At 41.2% G+C, this 17,344-nt stretch overlaps 1 protein-coding gene across 6 annotated transcripts in view; it reads right to left on the bottom strand.

The window, feature by feature from the left end:
* The window catches only part of LOC149445627 (uncharacterized), a 78,934-nt gene that overhangs the window by 13,306 nt on the left and 48,284 nt on the right, over positions 1-17,344 (bottom strand). For all 6 annotated transcript variants that reach the window (XR_016306367.1, XR_016306368.1, XM_089653543.1 and 3 more), the window contains one exon: positions 14,568-14,677. Coding sequence is in view for 4 of the 6 variants with exons in the window: in XM_089653543.1 (XP_089509669.1) it covers positions 14,568-14,677 (110 nt within the window). In the remaining 2 variants the exon portion in view is untranslated. The remainder of the gene's footprint in view (positions 1-14,567; positions 14,678-17,344) is intronic.

Here is a 17,344-nt window from a genome sequence, read left to right as displayed (position 1 = left end):
TTCTCACGACCCCCCCCCCCGGCCCCCATTACACCTCACCGCGGCCTTCTCACGACCCCCCCCCGGCCCCCATTACACCTCACCGCGGCCCCCATTACCCCCAAAAGCGGTCTTCTCACGACCCCCCCGGCCCCCATAACACCACACTGCGGCCTTCTCCTCACGACCCCCATTACACCTCACCACGGCCTTCTCCTCACGACCCCAAAGGCCCCCATTACACCTCACCGCGGCCTTCTCCTCACAACCCGGCCCCCATTACCCCTAACCGCGGCCTTCTCCTCACAACCCGGCCCCCATTACCCCTAACCGCGGCCTTCTCCTCACAACCCGGCCCCCATTACCCCTAACCGCGGCCTTCTCCTCACAACCCGGCCCCCATTACCCCTAACCGCGGCCTTCTCATCACCCCCCCCGGCCCCCATTGCACCTCACCGCGGCCTTCTCATCACCCCCCCAGCCCCCATTGCACCTCACCGCGGCCTTCTCATCACAACCCCGGCCCTCATCGCACCTCAACGCGGCCTTCTCATCACCCCCCCCGGCACCCATTGCACCTCACCGCGGCCTTCTCATCACCCCCCCGGCCCCCATTGCACCTCACCGCGGCCTTCTCATCACCCCCCCCGGCCCCCATTACACCTCACCGCGGCTTCTCATCACCCACCCGGCCCCCATTACACCACACTGCGGCCTCCGCATCGTCCCTCGGCCCCCATTACGCCTCACCGCGGCCTCCGCATCGTCCCTCGGCCCCCATTACGCCTCACCGCGGCCTCCGCATCATCCCCCAGCCCCCATTACACCACACCGCGGCCTTTTCCTCACCACCCCCGGCTCTCCAGCCCTCTGTCCCCCTCAGCTGTGCCCTCCCCGGGGGCCATCATCCACGCACAGCTCCTCTCCGCCTCGCCGCACTACTCTCTTTTCCTTCGCAATCAGCCTCCGATCCTGTATAATTAGAGTAATCATATCCCTACACTAAGATGGCCGCCGAAGAAAAGAAAACCCTTTTGTATGGAGCTGAATAGGATGGACGACATCTATGGCGACAAGCGGTATTACAGATGGAAAGGAATAACATATCGCCATCTTGTGTCCGATTTCAATAATACCCAATAAAATGACCACAATGCTGTTTAATTATATATATCAGTTAGAAAACGATATCACATTTATTTGGGTACAGTGCTGCAAGGCTAAGCCGATTTTGTAGGCCTCAAAACTGACAGTTGGTGTGATGTCACAAGCTGTGAGCCAATCACAGTTTGTGATATTGCACCAACTGTCACTTTTGTGTCTGAAGTCACTTCTACGCTGGGAGCTGAGGAGAGTGGCAGCGTCAGAAGTTCTCCTGCGATTGACTGCTATTGACAGCGATTCTTCATCCGATCACTCCTATATACTGCTATTATCATTATAATAGTATTGTTTATATTGTTATTATTCAGAATATTGTATTTTTAGCTTATTTTCAGGTAAATTGTCATCCAACGCCATCAGGATGCCGCGACCTTCGCGTCGCAGATCCCGGGGAAGGCCCTCACCTCCGGAGGGCCAGGAGTCTCCGATTGCCCATCGGACAAGGTCCAGGGCGCAACTTCGGCAGAGACAGGAGGACGCGGCAATCAACAGGAGCCGTTCTCCCAGAGACCGCAACCACCCAGCGCCACCACCTGTCATGGAGCAGCACGACGAGGAGAGGGTAATATGTCCCATCTGTCTTGCAGGGTATGAAGATGGTGAGGAAACCACAGTGCTGACCTGCTCTCACCAATTCCACGTCGGCTGCATCCAACGATGGGTCCAGGAAAGAGCAACTTGTCCAATGTGCCGAGCTGCCATCCCTAGCCCACAACGCCGGAGACTCGACCTCGAGCTCATCATGAACCTCACCATTGAAGACATGATAAACAACAGGTTTGCAATTGAGGTTGATGAAACTGGTGCTCCTTACCTTGTTTTACTGCGTATAGAATAACATGTCTTTTCTTTTTATACAGGAGGCTTGTGTAGTTGTAGATCATTTAAAAAAAAAAAAAAAAAAAAAAAAAAAAAAATTAAAAATAATAAAAAAAAAGTATAAATGTAAATGTATACTATAGTATAACATGTATTTTCTTTTTATACAGGAGGCTTGCAGTGCTTGTATAGTTGTAGATGATTTAAAAAAAAAAAAAAAAAAGTTAAAAATAATAAAAAAAAAAAAAGTATAAATGTAAATGTATACTATAGTATAACATGTATTTTCTTTTTATACAGGAGGCTTGCAGTGCTTGTATAGTTGAAGATGATTTAAAAAAAAAAAAAAAAAAAGTATAAATGTAAATGTGTACTATAGTATAACATGTATTTTGTTTTTATACAGGAGGCTTGCAGTGCTTGTAGAGTTGTAGATGATTTAAAAAATAAATAAATAAATAAATAAATAAATAAATTTTAAAATAAAAAAAAAAGTATAAATGTAAATGTATATTATAGTATAACATGTATTTTCTTTTTATACAGGAGGCTTGCAGTGCTTGTATAGTTGTAGATGATTTAAAAAAAAAAAAAAAAAGTATAAATGTAAATGTATACTATAGTATAACATGTATTTTGTTTTTATACAGGAGGCTTGCAGTGCTTGTAGAGTTGTAGATGATTTAAAAAATAAAAAAAAAAAAAAATTTAAAAATAATAATAAAAAAAAGTAGAAATGTAAATGTATACTATAGTATAACATGTATTTTCTTTTTATACAGGGGGCTTGCAGTGCTTGTATAGTTGTAGATGATTTGAAAAAAAAAAGTTAAAAATAATAGTGATGATAATAATAACTAGAAAATCTACAATTTCTGGGGAAATAGTGTGAAGTGTTCTTGCCTGCACCAGTACCCTATAACCGCAGTGGGCGGAGTAGCTTTTGTCACTCAGCTCCCTGCTCACACACCTGGGTTCCTATGGCAACTCACTTTACAGCAAGGGGAGAGGCATGGTTATAAACAAACTGCTCCAAGTTGCTGACTTCACTGGTGGTTGCCATCTTCAAACGGTTGTAGTTTTAAAACTATAAATCCCACAGTGAAAAGCTTTATATTGTGAGAATCACAAGACACAGACCTACATTTTGATGCATAGTATGTCTATGAAATATTTAAAATAAAGGCACAGTCGCAGTTTACCCGCTTGCCGCCCTGCCACTGTGTATATACATGTGCAGGGCGGCAGTGGAGCGCAAAACCACGTTTTAAAACGGGCTCCGCGCTCCCGACACTTTCGCGGGTAGGGGGCGCGCGCATGCGCTCCCGCCGACCCGTGGGCGACACGATTCGATCCAGGAGGGATCAATCATTAGATTTCAGCCAGTGATTTCTGGCTGAAATCAGATGATCGGTCCCTGTCCTATCCTGTCCTGTGTTGACATTTACACAGGACAGGATATGATGTCATTCTTCTCTGCCTGGACACATTCCGTTCCAGACAGAGAAGAAGAGACATTTAAACGTGAGTAAAACACTACACTGACAGTTAGAACACTCTAGAGGACACATTTAACCCCCTGATCGCCCCCCCCCAGTTAACCCCTTCACTGCCCTGTCACCAGTGTCACTGATCAGTGAAGCGATTTTTACTGATCACTGTATCAGTGTCGCTGGCGACTTCCAATAGTGCTAGCGCCCCTCCCAGATAGCGCCAGTTTGCCCGCCAGTACACCAATAAAGCCGTTTAACCCATTAATTCCCCCTCCCCCCAGTTAACCCCTTCACTGCCCTGTCACCAGTGTCACTGATCAGTGAAGCGATCTTTACTGATCACTGTATCAGTGTCGCTGGCGACTTCCGATAGTGTTAGCGCCCCTCCCAGATAGCGCCAGATTGCCCGCTAATACACCAGTAGTCCCATCTAACCCCTTGATCGCCCCCCCGAGTTGACCCCTTCACTGCCCTGTCACCAGTGTCACTGATCAGTGAACCGATTTTTACTGATCACTGTATCAGTGTCGCTGGCAACTTCCGCTAGTGTTAGCGCCCCTCCCAGATAGCGCCAGATTGCCCGCTAATAAACCAGTGATCCCGTCTAACCCCTTGATCGCCCCCCCCTGAGTTGACCCCTTGTGATTGTTCGACTTTCACTGTTTTATTGTTGTTTTATTGTTAACCATTTCTGTTTGCAGGAATGCTTTCAGCTGCAGCGCTGACCTGTTTATTCTGACAGCAACAGGAACTTGCTCTCAGAATAGACATAAGTCAGCGTGGGCAGCGCTGTTGGATGAGATTTTTCATCCGCAGTTATAAAAAACAGAATATATGCCAAAGCATGGGGGCCTGGGGTGGCCAGTGGGTGGATGGCCCCTATGCTTCGGCATATAAATTTTATATTTGTTGGCACATTTCATGTGTGCCCACCATTAGAAGTGGGTGGATTGAGGGAGGTTTCTAATGGTGGGCATACCACCACACACTTTTCCTTATAAAGTTGTTTTATTGAGTTTATGTTTTATTGTTAACCATTGTTGATTTCTTTGCAGGGACGTCAAACTGCAGCACTGACCTGTTTATTCTGACAGCAACAGGGTCTTGCTTTCAGAATAGACATAAGTAGGTGTGTGCAGTGCTGTCGGATGAGATTTTTCATCCGCAGTTAAAAAAAAGAGAATATATGCCAAAGCATGGGGCCTGGGGTGGCCAGTGGGTGGATGGCCCCCATGCTTCGGCATATATATTTTATATTTGTTGGCACATTTCATATGTGCCCACCATTAGAAGTGGGTGGATTGAGGGAGGTTTCTAATGGTGGGCATACCACCACACACTTTTCCTTATAAAGTTGTTTTATTGAGTTTATGTTTTATTGTTAACCATTGTTGATATTTTTTGCAGGAACGTCAAACTGCAACACTGACCTGTTTATTCTGACAGCAACAGGGTCTTGCTTTCAGAATAGACATAAGTAGGTGTATGCAGTGCTGTCGGATGATATTTTTCATCCGCAGTTAAAAAAAAGAGAATATATGCCAAAGCATGGGGGCCTGGGGTGGCCAGTGGGTGGATGGCCCCTATGCTTCGGCATATATATTTTATATTTGTTGGCACATTTCATATGTGCCCACCATTAGAAGTGGGTGGATTGAGGGAGGTTTCTAATGGTGGGCATACCACACACTTTTTCTGCCAGAGATTTCTTCTCTTTTTTTTCATTCAGCCCACAGGCTGCATAAAGAAAAAAAGAACATAGCATATACACCCAACAAGGACCAGTGACGTACTGGTACATCACTGGACTTTGAATGGTTATACCAGGGTGATGCCTGCAGCTGCAGGCATCATCCTGGTATCATTTTTTTCAGCCGGCAATGGGCTTTCATGTAAAAGCATTCCTAGTGGTTAATTAGCTGCAGAATTGCCTTTACAAGCAACGGGAGAAAATGCCCCCCCTCCCCCTCCCTGAGATAGCATTAAAAGTGATTAAAAACAAAAAAAATTAAAGAGACAGTGTAAAAATAATAAAATAAATCAGAAAAAAAAAAAAAAAAAAAAAAAAAAAAAGGACCCTCGCCCATCCGCGCACACCTGCGGTCGTGAGCGTTGACCCTTTGCCAGTATGGAAACAGCGATTGCACCATGAATGTGAGGTATCGCCACGAACGTCAGATCAAGGGCAGTAATTATAGCTCTAGACCTCCTCTGTAAATCTAAAATGGTAGATTGTAAAGGCTTTTAAAGCGTTGCCTATAGATATTAAAAATGTATGCAGTTTGTCGCCATTGCACAGGGCATGCGTAATTTTAAAGCATGTCATGTTTGGTATCTATTTACTCAGCATATTATCATATTTTATATCATACCAAATAATTGCCCAATATATTGTGTTTTTGTGCATTAAAATTAAAAAAAGTGTATATTTTTAAAAAAAAAATTGCGTTTGAAAAATCGCTGTGTAAGTAATATGTGAGATAAAAAATTGCACCACCCACCATTTTATTTACTAGGGTGTCTGCTCTAAAAAAATATATAATGTTTGGGGGTTCACTTTAATTTCCTAGCAAAAATACAGATTTTTTTAATGTGAACAAAAAGTGTCAGAAAAGGCTTGGTCTTCAGGTGGTTAGAAGAGTGAGTGATGTGTGGCATAAACTTCTAATGCTGGGCATAAAATGCCCCCACCCCTCAAAATGACCCCTTTTTGGAAAGTAGACACCCCAAACTATTTGCTGAGAGGCATGTTGAATCAATAGAAGAATTTATTTTTTTACCACAAGTTTTTGGAAAATGAAGAAAGAAAATAAAAATATATTTTTTCTTTTCTTTTTTATATTTCAAAACCTTGTGAGAAAAAATGAGATCTGCAAAATACTTACCATGCCTCTTTTTAAATTCCTTGGAGTGTCTACTTTCCAAAAAGGGGTCATTTGGGGGGGTTTGGTGCTATCCTGGCATTACAGGGCCTCCGAAACTGTGATAGGTAGTGGGGAAGTGAAATGAAGAAGTTACGCACCTTCAGGCTTTCAAAGTGCTCATTGGATTTCAGGCTCCTGTATGTGGCTAGGCTCCCAAAAAGTGTCACACGTGTGGTATCCTCATACTCGGTAGAAGTAGCAGAGTGTATTTGGGGGTATAATTCCACATATACCCATGGTTTGTGCAAGAAATAAATCATTTAAATGACAATTTTGTGTAAAAAAAAAACAAAAAAAAACGTTTTTGTCATTTTCCAGAAACTTGTGGAAAAAAAATAAATCTTCCATGGACACAATATGTCACTCAGCAGATAGCTTAGGGTGTCTGCTTTCCGAAAAGGGGTCATTTGGGGGTGTGTGATCTATCCTGGTATTTTAGCACCTCAAGAGATGTGATGGGCGGTCAGAAAGTAAAAGCTGTGTAAATTTCAAATTATCTATACCATAGTTTGTAGACGCTATAACTTTCACACAAAGCAATCAATATACACTTATTGGGATTTTTTTTACCAAAAACATGTAGCAGAATACATTTTGGTTTAAATTTATGACTAACTTTGAGTTTACGATATCTTTTTTATAGCTGAAAGTAGAAAATATTGGTTTTTTTCAAAATTTTCGTGTTTTTTTTGTTTATAGCGCAGAAAATAAAAAGCGCACAGGTGATCAAATACCACCAAAAGAAAGCTCTATTTGTGTGAAAAAAAGGACGTAAATATCGTTTGGGTACAGCATTGCATGACCGCGCAATTATCATTTGAACTAGTGCAGCGCTGTATAGCAAAAAAAGGCATAAATTACAATATCTATACCATAGTTTGTAGACGCTATAACGTTCACACAAAGCAATCAATATACACTTATTGGGATTTTTTTTACCAAAAACATGTAGCAGAATACATTTTGGCTTAAATTTATGACTAACTTTGAGTTTACGATATCTTTTTTATAGCTAAAAGTAGAAAATATTGTTTTTTTTCAAAAGTTTCGTGTTTTTTTTGTTTATAGCGCAGAAAATAAAAAGCGCACAGGTGATCAAATACCACCAAAAGAAAGCTCTATTTGTGTGAAAAAAAGGACGTAAATTTCGTACAGCATTGCATGACCGCGCAATTATCATTTGAATTAGTGCGGCGCCAAACAGCAAAAAAAGGCCTGGTCATTAAGCGGGGTAAATGCTCTGGAGCTCAAGTGGTTAAAAACTGCCCTTCAAATTTCAGATGTCTAGAGTGGATTTTCAATGAATGTCCATGGGCGGCGTGAGTTGCAAACAAATGGTCATATTGTGAAAACTATCAGGACTATGGCTTAGCCGTGGACATTTTTAGTGGCAGCGGGGATAGCTGAACGTTTTGATATAAGATATGTGTAGGTGGGCTTTAAAATGAGGGAGTGGTGGCAGTTTAGATATCATGTCCTGATTTTTCATCTCACACTCTAGCTTTTGTCAGCTCCCGCTCTAGTTTTGAACATTTTGCCATTCATTCCTATGGGAATATTTCACCACAAAAACGGCGATTATTTTGTGAACCATTCGGCAAAACGTTCCACATTGTAATAGCACACCAATCGGGAACAATCCGCACGTTTCGGTATATTGTCTATGTAGTGTAAAAACTGTGGGAGGAGTTAGGGTGGTAAATTTGGCTATAATAAGAATATATATGAGATAACAATAAGTGCTCTTGCCATGCAAGAACACTTAATAAAAAAAAAAAAGTATAAATGTAAATGTATATTATAACATGTCTTTTCTTTTTATACAAGATGCTTTATTAGTTTACAGGGATGTTTAATTCCCATCACCCAATGTTCCGCCCCTCCCCTCCCCCCACTATTCCCAATGTCCCCCCCTTCTCCCCCCACTAATCCCTATGTCCCCCCCCCAACACTTATCTCAAATGTACGCCTCCCCCTCCAAACTTATCCCAAATGCCTCCTCCCCCCACACACTTATCCCCAATGTTCCTCCTCTCCCTCCACTAAACCCCAATGCCCTCCCCTCTCTTTTCACTTATCCCCAATGTACCCCCCTCTTCCCCTACTTGTCCCCCCCTTCTCCCCCCCGTCCCCAATGTCCCTGCTCTTCTCCCGCTTATCCCCAATGTCCCCCCTCTTCCCCCACCTATCCCCAGAGCCCCCCTCCTCTCCCCCACTTATTCTCAATGTTCTTTCTCTCTTTCCACTTATCCACAATGTTTCCCCTCTCCCCTGCATTATAAATTAGCACAATGACCCCCCCCTTCCCCATTTAGCACCAATGCCCCATTAACTTAGCACCTATGTCATCCCCTATCCCCCTCTTAGCACTGATGCCTTCTCTCCCCACTTAATATTGCACTCCTACTGTAAATTGTAGCAGCTCTTCTGCAGCCACCCCTCTGTCAGATACTCTGTGGGTGGGCGAGGGAGGATTTGGGGGTGGGAGGATGACTCTATACTAGAAGGGGGGGTTGTAAACTGTCCTGCGGGATACAAATTCCTGAGCCCTGAATGCTGTACGTAGCACACTCCTGAACTCTTCAGTCTGTATGCAGTGCACTCCTGAACTCTGCAGTCTGTATGCAATGCACTCCTGAGCTTTTCACTCTGTACGCAGTGCACTCCTGAGCTCTTTACTCTGTACACAGTGCACTCACGAACTCTGTCCTGTGCAGTATGCACTGGTATTTAACAATGCTCCATTAAGACCCTCCCACTGTTAGGCTGTGGTTGAGTTCCTTCACCCATTCTCTGAGAAAAAAAGCCCTAGTAGGCTGTCCCATCCCACCAGGACACCCAATCAACCAGCCGGCGCTTCCAATGGCTGATCATAGAGGCGGACAAAGACTGGAATCCCTCTGTCTGCCTTTATTAGATAGGAAACAGGAAGCAATGAGCATACTTCACCACTGGTTTCCCGGGCACCATTTTTAAAAATGAACAGCGTTTGATCATACTGATCTTGGTGTTATTGTCACAGATCCAAATGTACACCCACGGCGACTAGCTAACTGAGGCGTGGTCCACCCGTGACTTGGGGTAAGAGGGAATGACGGGGACTTACTTTGAGAATATAAGACTGGCCGTGATACACTTTCACAGCCCGCACTGCCTCTGGCCACCACTAGAGGGAGACTCCAATCCATCTGGCTGACCACATACAGGCAGATACAAATCTTACATACAATCTGGTGCACTCTAATGCAGGCCATAGACGGTTCGTTTATCGGCTGATTTTTAAATATGGATGTGGGCTTGATTTTAGCCTTTGGCCAATCAACCCTTGGGGGTGTTCCTGTACCAGCCACAGGACGTTCTGAAGTGCCCAAAGTCGATTGAACCAGGAACGGTTTGAATTAACAAGTCAGGGATAGAATTTCTGACACCAGCGCATCAGTCCAATGTAGATGTACTGCTACAGGGCGGCTGCACCATGCAAAATCCCCGAAACATACGGGATTTAGCATTTTTGGGTAGAGGGCACTCACGCACCACCCTACCAATGCTACAGTTGGTTCATGAGGATGTCAATCGCTGGGTCCCGGCCAGCGATTCCGGGCTGGGAATCGCCGATCGTCGGCGAAGCTGAGAGGGAAGAGATCGTTGTGTAAACAACACAGATCTCTGCAGTCAGCATGGAGTTGCTGCTTTCTATCTCTCTGCACAGCAGAGAGAAAGAAAGCAGCAGGTCTCTCTAGTAAAAAAAAGCACACTGCCATTTGTAGACACAATAACTTTTACATAAACCAATTAGTATACACTTATTAGGATTTTTTTTTAGCAAAGACGTAGCAGAACACAGTTTGTCCTAAATTTACAAAGAACTTTTTGTTGGTAAAATTAGCACGGTATCGCAAAAAATAGCCTGGTCAGGAAGGGGGGTTTGCTTTGCAGAAACAGCATTCAGCTGCAGCGCTGACCTGTTTATTGTGATCGGTTTAAGTACGTGCAGCACTGATGGATGAGATTTTTCATCCACAGTTAAAAAAGAACATATATGCCCAAGCATGGGGACCTGGGGTGGTCAGTGGGTGGATCGCCCCTATGCTTCGGCATATATTTTTTAAATTTTTTCAGGCAGAGATTTCAATTAAAAAAGGTGCCCTTTTATTGAGATAATATTCTATTGCTACTGCGCATTATTGTTAACTGTTGCTGTTTGCTTGCAGGAACACCATTCAGCTGCAGCGCTGATCTGTTATTCTGACAGCAACAGGGTTTTGCTCTCAGAATATACGAAAGTGCGTGCAGCTCTGCTAGATGAGATTTTTCATCCGCAGTTAAAAAAGAACATATGCCCAAGCATGGGGACCTGGGGTGGTCAGTGGGTGGATTGCCCCTATGCTTCGGCATATATTTTTTTCATTTTTTTCTGGCCCAACGAGTACCAGTGATGTACTGGTATGTCGCTGGACTTTAAGTGGTTATACTGGGATAATTCCTGCAGCTACAGGCATCCTCCTGGTATGGATATTTTTAAGCCAACAGTCGGCTGTCATGGAAAAGCAAACCTATCGGCTAATTAGTCACTGGATTGCTTTGACAAGCAGTGTGCCCTCCACAGCATTTGCCATACTAAAAAAAAGCGCCATTTTTAAAATTGGAAAGCATCTGATTAAACTAATTTTGGTGTGATCTGATGGTTTAAAGGCAGAAGAGAGATCTATAGTCTATTAGAATCCAGGTTTCTCGGAAAAGAGTACCTATAACTGCCTATTGCTCTCATAGGAGATATTTACATTCCCTGTGATAACAAAACAAGTGATACTAAATAAATAGGTAAAAGGAACAGTGTAAAAAAAAATAAATAAATAAAAATAAATAATAAAAAAAGCACCCATGCCCCCTCCCCGCGCTCAAGCACAAAGGCGTACGCAAGCCCTGTGTTGATATGTAAACAGCGGTTGCACCATGCATGTGAGGTATCGCCGCAAACGTCAGATCGAGAGCAGTAATTCTAGCACTAGACCTCAGCCTGTAAAGGCTTTTAAAGTGTCACTTATGGATATTAAAAATGTATGCAGTTTGTTGCCATTGTATGGGGCATGTGCGGTTTTAAAGCATGTCATGTTTGGTATGTATTTAATTGGCCAATATATTGTGTTTTGTGCTAAAACCCAAAAAAGTGTATTTTTTCCCAAAAATACAGTAGAAATGAACTATAAATGTATGGCTAGATGGTGTATAACACTAAGGGTAGTCCATAAGCAGCAAGTAGAGCTCTCCCCATTGTGTTGGAGAGGATGTGGAGAAGGAGGTACAATGGCACACATATGGTGGAGTTGCCCAAAAATACAAATCTATTGGAAGGAAATAATCGAATTTACCCAGGAAATATGCGAGATAACCTTGCAGAGAAGTGTTTATTTTATTATTTTGAACCCTCATTGGAATTACATAAAAAGAAAGTATTGTATCATATATTAAGTGCAGCAAAGGGTTTAATTCCTAAGTATTGGCAGGAGACCGAAGCACCAAAAATTGGAAACTGGATAGAAAGAGTGGAGGACATCTTTAGAAAGGAGGAATTATATCATATGGAAGAGGGTAAAATGGAAAAGTTTGGGAAAATATGAAATAGTTGGATTAAATTTAAAACCTCGGAAATATATACAGAATTGATTAGAGTAAAGGGAGAAGCTTAGAAACTTGGAGAATTATTATGGTATATCAATGAAAGAGATGAAATTAATACACATAGATAGGTATAAGAGAAGAACTAGAACGGGAGGAAGGATGTGGATGGAAGGATGTGGATGGGGGGATGGGAAGGGGGGGAAGCGATAGGGGAAAATATGGGGTTATTGGAATATATATGAAACATTTATATAATTGATGAGTTTTTCTATTTTTTATAATAATCAAATAAAAATGTAAATTAAAAAAAAAAAAGAAAAGGCCTCGTCTTCAAGTGGTTGGAAAAGTGGGTGATGTGTGCTATTGTTAGGCATAAAATACCAGGATAGCACAAAACCCACCCAAATTATTCCTTTTTGGAAAGTAGATACCCCAAACTATTTCCTGAGAGGCATGTTGAGTCAATAGAAGAATTTATTTTTTACCACAAGTTTTGGAAAAATTCTGCTATGTCTCCCGAGTATGGGGATACCACATGTGAGAGACTTTTTGGCAGTCTAGCCAAGTACAGAACCCCAAAATCCAATAAGGACCTTCAGGATTTTAAAGGGATTTATTTCCTCATTACACTTCCTGACTACCTATCACGGTTTCAGACACTCTGAACTGCACAAACAGTAAAACCCCCCCTCCCCGCCCAAATTACCCCTTTTTGGAAAGTAGACATTCCAAGGTATTTGCTAAGAGGCATGGTGAGTATTTTGCAGATCATTAGTTGCCACGAGTTTTTGGAAAATGAAGAAAGTATTTTTTCTTTTTCAAAACCTTGTGACAAAAAATGAGAATGGAATATCTACTTTCCAAAAAGTAGTCATTTGGCAGGGGTGGGGGTTGGGTTGTGCCATTATGGCATTTCAGAGCCTCTGAAACTGTGATAGGAAATGAGTAAGTGAAATGTGGAAGTTACGCATTTTCAGGCTTTCAAAGGGGTCATTGAATTTTGGGCTTCTGCGTGCGGCTTGGCTGCCAAAAATTCTCACACATGTGGTATCCCTATACTTGGGAGAAGTACTAGAATGTATTTTGGGGTGTAATTCTACAAATAACCATGGTGTGTGTAAGCAACATATTGTTTAAATGACAACTTTGTGTAAAAAAAACCAAAAAAACATTTTGTCATTTTCTAAAAAAAATCTTCCAATGACTCAACATGCCTCTTAGCAAACAGTTTAGGCTGTATACTTTCCAAAAAGGGGTAATTTTTTTTTGGGGGGGGGGGGGGGAGGGTAGTGCTATCCTGGAATTTGAGAGCTGAAAACTGTGATAGGTAGAGAAAGTAAAATGAGGAAATTACACACCTTCAGGCTTTCAAAGGAGTCATTGCAGTTCGGTCTCCTGTATGCATACTCGGGAGAAGTGGCAGAATATGATTTGGGGTGTAATTCTACAAATACCTATGGCAGGTGTGTGCAATATATCATTTAATTTGTTATATTCCAAAGATTTTTGGTGAAAAAAACTTTGATTGGCTCAGCACACCTCTCAGCAAATAGTTTTGAGTGTCTACTTTCAAAAAAAAGGGGTAATTTGGGGGGGGGGGGGGGGGGGGGGTTGTGCTATACTGGAATTGAATTTCAGAGCCTCCAAAACTGTGATAGGTAGTGAGGAAATGAAATGAGGAAATAAAGCACCTTCAGGCTGCCAAAAAGTCTCACACATGTGGTTTGCCCATAATCAGGAGAAGTTGCATAATATATTTTGGAGTGTAATTCCACATATTCCCATGGCATGTGTGAGCAATATATAATTTAAGTGACAACTTTGTGTAAAAAAAAAAAAAAATTAGTGGTAAAAAAATAAAATCTTCCATTGACTCAACATTCCTCTCAGCAAATAGCTTAGGGTGTCTACTTTCCGAAAAGGGGTCATTTGGGGGGTGTTTGTACTGCCCTGGCATTTTAGCACCACAATAAATGTGATAGGCAGTCAGAAAGTAAAAGCTGTGTAAATTCCAATATCTATACCATAGTAGTTAAACACCATAACTTTCACACATATACACTAATTGGAATTTTTTTTTACCAAAGACATTTGGCAGAATACATTCTGATCAAAATTTCTAACTAAACTGTAGTTTATTGGATATTTTTTTAAAACAGAAAATAGAAAATGTCATTTTTTTTTCAAAATTTCTGTTCTTTTTTTGTTATATCGCAAAAGATAAAAAAAATCAGTGGTGATCAAATACCGCCAAAAAGCTCTATTTGTGTGAAAAAGGACATAAATTTCATTTGGGTACAGCGTTGCTTGAGTGCGCAATTACCAGCTGAAATAGCAGTGCCGAATAGCAAAAAATGACCTGGTGATTACGGGGAGTAAATCTTCCGGAGGGCAAGTGGTTAAAACATACATTATATGAGTTTTTAGTGAAGAGATTCGGATATACTTTAATAAAATGCAGTTTTTAAAGTGAAACTCAAGTTTCGCTATAAAAAAAAACACATTTCCTGGAGGTCAGATATCTATGTACATGGCAAGGATTTTGCAAACGTTTCTTGTCACTCCTTACCTGCTTCTGTTTATGTAGATACTTGTGCAAGTCTTGCCAGTACTTTCCGATCATAGTCAGCGCTATAATAAGAAACGTTGCAGACTTGCCATTCCTTGCGATCCTTCTCCCTGTGTAAGGACATTTTAAAATGTTTAACTGCTATTGCAGGCAACACCTTTATAAAGATCAATATCTTGACAACAAAAATGGGTTCTAGAGTGTTGCTATTCAACAGTTGGAATGAACAGACGATTGTGATTTTAAATGACCAGTTTCGAAACGGATAACTTTTTTGCTATAGTAGAAATTCCCAATTTTCTTCACTGAACAGCTTGAGCTTATTTTGTTGAAAAGAATAACCTTGTTTGTTTATTTAGAAGGAGAGGTTTTATTGGGGTATATTTAGGCTTTATGCACACAGGACAATTTGAAACTCTCCTAGAAGCCTCTCCTCCTGACAATTTACAGTCGGAAATCGTTTCTTCTACTGTTAGCACTAGCAGTGTTTTTCTTTTTGCCTCTAAACTCTTCTAAAAGCCCATATGTGCATGAACACATAGGTTAACATACAGGGGCATTTACAGTCAGGAAAAACAAATGCCAGACGCCCCTAGGAGTAGCTGAAACAACGTCCAGTGTGCATGAGGCCTTAGAATAATTTTTTTTTACTTAGAGCCATGTTTAGAAAGTAGTGAATGTGACTTTCCACAAACATTCATAGGGACCCTGTGCAAATGAGATTTAAAAACAAACAAAAAAAAAAAACGACAAACACATTAACATAACTATTTCCATTTCCAAACAATAGGGAATGTTTACAGCAAGCATAAATGTAGAAGAGGAATTCTGTTCTAACAGACAGGAGATTAAGCAAAGCTTGCCATCCTTAAAGTGATTGTAAACCTCTAACATGAAATCTGAACAAAGCTTTTTCCTTTATAATGTGTGCTTGTCTAAATCCAAAACAGTAATGCCGGCCATAGACGGGTCGAAAATCGGCCGATTTTTCGACCGAAAAAAAAAAAAAAAAAAAATCGGCCGATTTTCGCACGTTAGTGGGTTAATTGATCGGTCGTTTTTCGGGGTTTTTGCACATTTTTTATTATCGGCCATGTTGGAAAATTCGCGGCTGATTTTCCCGGCAATGATGGGCAAATCGGCCAATCGTTTTACAGATAAACAATCTGTGCATGAACCATGACCTGCAAGAAGAAGAAAAAGAAGAGGAAAAAGAAAAAGAAAAAGAAGAGGAAAAAGAAGAAGAAGAAGAAGAAGAGAGAGAAGAAGAGGAAAAAGAAGAAGAGAAAGAAGAAGAGGAAAAAGAGGAAGAAAAGAAGAAGAGGAAGAAAAGAAGAAGAGGAAGAGAAAGAGAAGAGGAAGAGAAAAAGAAGAGGAAGAAGAAGAGGAAGAGAAAAAGAAGAGGAAGAAGAAGAGGAAGAAGAGGAAGAGGAAAAGAAAAAGAAGAAGAGGAAGAAGAGGAAGAGAAAAAGAAGAAGAGGAAGAGAAAAAGAAGAGGAAGAAGAAGAGGAAGAGAAAAAGAAGAAGAGAAAAAGAAGAGGAAGAAGAAAAAGAAAAAGAAGACGAGGAAGAAGTAAAAAGAAGAGGAAGAAGAAAAAGAAGAGGAATTAGAAGAAGAGGAAGAGGAAAAAGAAGAGGAAGAGGAAGAGGAAGAAGAAGAGGAAGAAGAAAAAGAAGAAAAAAGAAAAAGAAGAGGAAAAAGAAGAGGAAGAAGAAAAGAAGAGGAAAAGAAGAGGAAGAGAAAAAAAAGAGAAGGAAGAGGAAGAGAAAAAGAAAAGGAAGAAGAAAATGAAGAAGAAGAGGAGGAATTGGAAGAGGAAGAAGAGGAGGAAGAGGAAAAAGAAAAAGCAGAAGAAAAAAAAAGAAAGAAAAGGAAGCAGAAACAGAAGAGGAAGAAGAAAAGGAAGTAGAAAAAGAAAAGGAAGAAGAAAAGGAAGAGGAGGAAGAAGATAAGGAAGAGAAAGCAGAAGAAAAGGAAGAGGAAGAAGAAGATAAGGAAGAGGAAGAAGAGGAAAAAGAAGAAAAAGAAGAAAAGGAAGAGGAAAAGGAAGAAGAAAAGGAGGAAGAAGAAAAGAAAGAATAGGAAAAAGAAGAAGAAGAGGAAGAAGAGGAAAAAGTAGAAGAAGAGGAAGAAGAGGAAAAAGAAGAAGAAGAGGAAAAAGAAGAAGAAGAGGAAGAAGAGGAAAAAGAAGAAGAAGAGGAAAAAGAAGAAGAAGAGGAAATAGAAGGAGAGGAGGAAAAAGAAGAAGAAGAGGAAAAAGAAGAAGAAGAAGAGGAAGAAGAGGAAAAAGAAGAAGAAGAGGAAGAAGAGGAAAAAGAAGAGGAAGAGGAAGAAGAAGAGGAACAAGAAAAAGAAGAAGAGGAAGAAGAAAAGGGAGAAGAGGAAGAAGAAAAGGGAGAAGAGGAAGAAGAAAAGAAGAGGAAAAGGAAGAAGAGGAAGAGGAAGAAGAAGAAGAGGAAGAAGAGGAAGAAGAGGAAGAAGAGGAAGAAGAGGAGGAAGAAGAAAAAGAAGAGGAAGAAGAAAAAGAAGAAGAGGAATTAGAAGAAGAAGAGGAATAAGAAAAAGAAAAAGAAGAGGAAGAGGAAAAAGAAGAGGAATTAGAAGAAGAGGAAGAAGAAAAAGAAGAGGAGGAAGAAGAGGAAGAAGAAAAGAAAGAAGAGGAAAAAGAAGAAGAAGAGGAAGAAGAGGAAAGAGAAGAAGAAGAGGAAGAAGAAGAAGAAGAAGAGGAAGAAGAGGAAAGAGAAGAAGAGGAAGAAGAGGAAGAAGAGAAAGAAGA

This window comes from Staurois parvus, unplaced genomic scaffold, assembly GCF_062004578.1.
Source record: "Staurois parvus isolate SC_StPar_1 unplaced genomic scaffold, SC_StPar_1.0 ptg000715l, whole genome shotgun sequence".
NCBI lineage: Eukaryota > Metazoa > Chordata > Amphibia > Anura > Ranidae > Staurois > Staurois parvus.
The sequence above is the reverse complement of the archived record's forward strand: the minus strand, read 5'-3'. Positions and strand labels throughout refer to the sequence as shown.